This window comes from Gossypium hirsutum, chromosome A08 (genome assembly GCF_007990345.1).
Source record: "Gossypium hirsutum isolate 1008001.06 chromosome A08, Gossypium_hirsutum_v2.1, whole genome shotgun sequence".
NCBI classification, from domain to species: domain Eukaryota; kingdom Viridiplantae; phylum Streptophyta; class Magnoliopsida; order Malvales; family Malvaceae; genus Gossypium; species Gossypium hirsutum.
The window spans coordinates 105,290,797-105,294,187 of NC_053431.1; the positions used below are offsets into that span (position 1 = coordinate 105,290,797).

Genomic DNA, 3,391 nt, shown 5'->3' on the forward strand with positions numbered 1-3,391 from the left:
GATTTCACGTGCTGGTGCAACATGTTTCAGTCCTGGAATGGAGTAAAAAACGATAACATTCCTCCATTTCTCTTAGCAACTTGTGCATAAAAGTTCAATTGTCGTTTCTTTAAAAAGGAAAGAATAAGCAGTCCCCAGAATTGTCTTATCCATCCCTTAATTCCACGCCTATGTTACACTAGGGTATGAGTGTCCCATACAGGTATATATTCAACATTTTCTTGTACAGGTATAAAAACAATATGAATATATAAGGTCATTTCTATCTCCATATGTTACCTTCATATGTGTAGCCATGACTGGAACTTGGAAGACTTGAGACCATTAAAAAGTTAGTACAGAAAACAGCCTTATTTCATTCAAATTGATTCATTTGAAAGGCAGGCAGGTTCATCTACCTTTGGTTCTTTTACATCAATTGCAACGAAATGATACAATACTTGAAACATAGATACACTGACAGAGTTCCAAATCCTTAGTAAAGGACAAAGCTGTTAGATGAGATCAGTAAAACTAGTGCTTACGTTATGGCATCAACCAGAGGTTAGTAATAGCCTAATTCCTGCCTTGGGTCACTTGAAAGTTGAGGTAATAACTCTAAAGAACTTCAACAGCTGCTCATTAATGCACTCAATTCTTGTATCACATTGTCAATGGATGGCCTGTGGTAAGGAGATTCATGGATGCAAAGAAGTGCAATTCTACCAAGTCTAGTGGCTTCAGAATCTGAGTACTTTCCTTCAAGATTCATGTCGATAAGATCTTCAACTTTTGACGTCTCGGCAGCGTGGCGGATCTGTTGGGTGATTTTTCGCTTTCCACTTAGTATCTGAAATACAATCATACCAAATGCATACACATCGCTTTTTTCGGTGAAACGGCCAGTTGTAGTGTATTCCGGAGCGAGGTATCCCATTGCAGCACTAGCCTTGAGCGTAGAGAAGACAATATCGTCTGCAACGAGTTTGTGCAGGCCGGAATCCAAGAGCAAGGGATTGGATCGGTTGTCTATAAGCACTTTCTCTGCAGATAAATTCTGGTGAACGAGAGCCTGTTTGCTTCCTCTGCTTTCATGTAAATACCGAATACCTGCAAGCATAAAACATGCAATTGTTCCAATAAACTGCTTTAATAGAATATTTACATAAACATTCACATATTTAAGATAAACTGACCTTTGGCAATGCCATATATGATGGAAATCCTGGTGGACCATTCAAGAACCTTTCCATTTCCCTGCTTTACATCAAGATACTGCAACAGATTTCCATTTGGGACATAATCATAGATGAGAAAACACTCACCCCTGCCCTTTGAACAACAAAAGCCTCTCAACCTCACTAGATTTTCGTGTTTCAATGAAGTCAATATCTTGAGACCTTGCAGAAACTCAGATTCATCGGACTTGCAGCTTGTCTTGGCAATGCATTTTACTACAACAGCAGAACTATCTCTTAAGGAGCCCTTATAGATGGCTGAGAAATTACTCTTCCCCAACAAATTTGTTTCCGAGAAACACTGAGTCGCACGCTTTACTTCCTCTAAATTGAACATAAAGCTCTCAAAAACTTCCTGGGAAAACCCATTCCCACTCCTACCTTTGTCTAAAGGATCCCAACCACTAGAATACTCTAAACTAATTAGGGGCGAGGCACTTCTCCTGTTAACCTCCTTGACCTGGTCCGTGCTAAGCCGACTATCTGAACTATCGAAAGCACTCCCGATTTTCTGTTTTCTCCTACGGTACCATGCGAAAGTAAAAAGTGCTGCAACTGTCAACACAAGAGCAACGCCAACAATGCCGGAGACCACACCGATTTTTGTACTACCGGATGGACTCGAGCAGTTAGCTTTGCTGCATTCAGTTGGTAAATCAGCAGACTCCGGGATATTCTTTTGGTTAAGGCCATTGGGTTTGAATGGTTCAGGTCTGCTTCTATATATCTTACTCGAATCCGCACAATCTTTCAAGTTAGGAAACCCAACACCACACAAACCAAGATTGTTTTCGTATTGGAACCCAGCATGCAGCCTCTTCAAAACTGCATTTCATCCACAAAGATACTGATTTAAGCACATGAAGGCACCACACAATTTTAAGAATCAGTGTAAAGAAAGACAGTAGAGTGAGTATATCACCTGGTGGGACATTGCCAGATAAGGTGTTGTTGCGGATGTCCAACACTTTGAGCATTGGAGCATTGGCTAACTTCACTGGTACCGAACCGAAAAGGTTATTAAAGCTCAAGTCCAGCCTCGTTAACATCCCCAAATCCCCCAAACTTGCAGGGATTGCACCAGTGAGTCGATTATCTTGCAAAGCAAGAACAGTAAGCTTATGTAGAGATCCTAACTGCGTTGGTAAACCCCCAGTCAACCTATTGTAACACAGCTGAAGAACTGTAACCAGAAGAACCCAATGTTAATTATCATGAAAATTTTTCTATCGAATCCTTTAATTTCTATATGGATCCTATAAGGAAACAGATCTATAGAATATACATAACACACACATACATTTAAAGTAAAAAAAAAAAAAGAGTTTTCTGAACACCTTGAAGATTAGTCAAGTTGCCAATATGAGGAGGAATCTCTCCGGACAAGTTATTGACATTGAGATACAAATCGGTGAGTTGACTCAGAGAAACGATCTCCTTGGGTATCTCCCCACTCAACGCGTTGAAATGCAGGTACAAACCGGTCAAGCTCTTGAGTCCACCAAGAGCCGGCGGTATCTGACCGGAGAGACCTTTCCCTTGCAGCGAAATGTTGACAACGCGGCCTTGTCCGTTGCATGCGACCCCATCGAATGAACCGGTGCTACAGTGGTCGGAGTAAGGCGTCCAGGAAGACAAGAAGCGGTTGTCAGGGTCCAAGGAGGCTTTGATTTGGAGGAGAAGGTCAAGTTCAGTTGGTGAAGAGAGAGAGAGGGGGAGGAGAGAGAGGAGGAAGAGAAGAAAGAGGGACATGTTGGGATGGAAGAAAATGGGAAGGAAAGAGAGTGGGAAAAACCAGTTTCAGTGTAAGATTCGAACTTGTTATAGATGATGGGCTTAAGTTCAAGTTTAATGGGAATCGTGCAGATAAAAAATTTATATTATTTTATTTTAAAATTTAACTCTTTTTTTTTCTGCAGAAAATTAATGAAATATATTTTTATAGGATGCTGTTTTTGTTAGGTAAGGGATTTGAAATGTGGCTCACATCAGTCAATACTTTCTATGACTTTTAACAGTCTAATTCAGTGAATTATCTGTCCTCAAAGCCCCACCAAAAATTAAATATTTACATTATTTTTAATTTTCAAATTGTTTTTAACATTAATTAACATTATTCTCCAAATCAGGTGGAGAAAGTGCAAGGGAAAGGAAAAGGAAACTTCTTCTATTCA

At 40.1% G+C, this 3,391-nt stretch overlaps 1 protein-coding gene across 1 annotated transcript; it reads right to left on the reverse strand.

Annotated features, from left to right (window-relative positions):
* Positions 1 to 336: 336 nt before the first annotated feature.
* Positions 337 to 3,062, reverse strand: LOC107900850 (somatic embryogenesis receptor kinase 5). The gene is made up of 4 exons (XM_016826592.2): positions 2,555 to 3,062; positions 2,140 to 2,400; positions 1,176 to 2,042; positions 337 to 1,089 (listed from the first exon to the last, which is right to left on the reverse strand). Exons 1-4 carry the CDS (start codon positions 2,967 to 2,969, stop codon positions 608 to 610), a joined length of 2,025 nt encoding a protein of 674 aa, XP_016682081.2. The 5' UTR covers positions 2,970 to 3,062; the 3' UTR covers positions 337 to 607.
* Between the last annotated feature and the right edge of the window lie 329 nt (positions 3,063 to 3,391).

Bases quoted from the DNA above. Each gene is read 5' to 3' on its own strand.
- LOC107900850 (XM_016826592.2), bottom strand. From the start codon at position 2,969: ATGTCCCTCTTTCTTCTCTTCCTCCTCTCTCTCCTCCCCCTCTCTCTC. The intron at 2,401-2,554 runs GTGTTCAGAAAA...TTCTGGTTACAG, and splicing joins CAACTTGACTAATCTTCAAG to TTCTTCAGCTGTGTTACAAT. The intron at 2,043-2,139 runs GTGATATACTCA...GATGAAATGCAG, and splicing joins ATCTGGCAATGTCCCACCAG to TTTTGAAGAGGCTGCATGCT.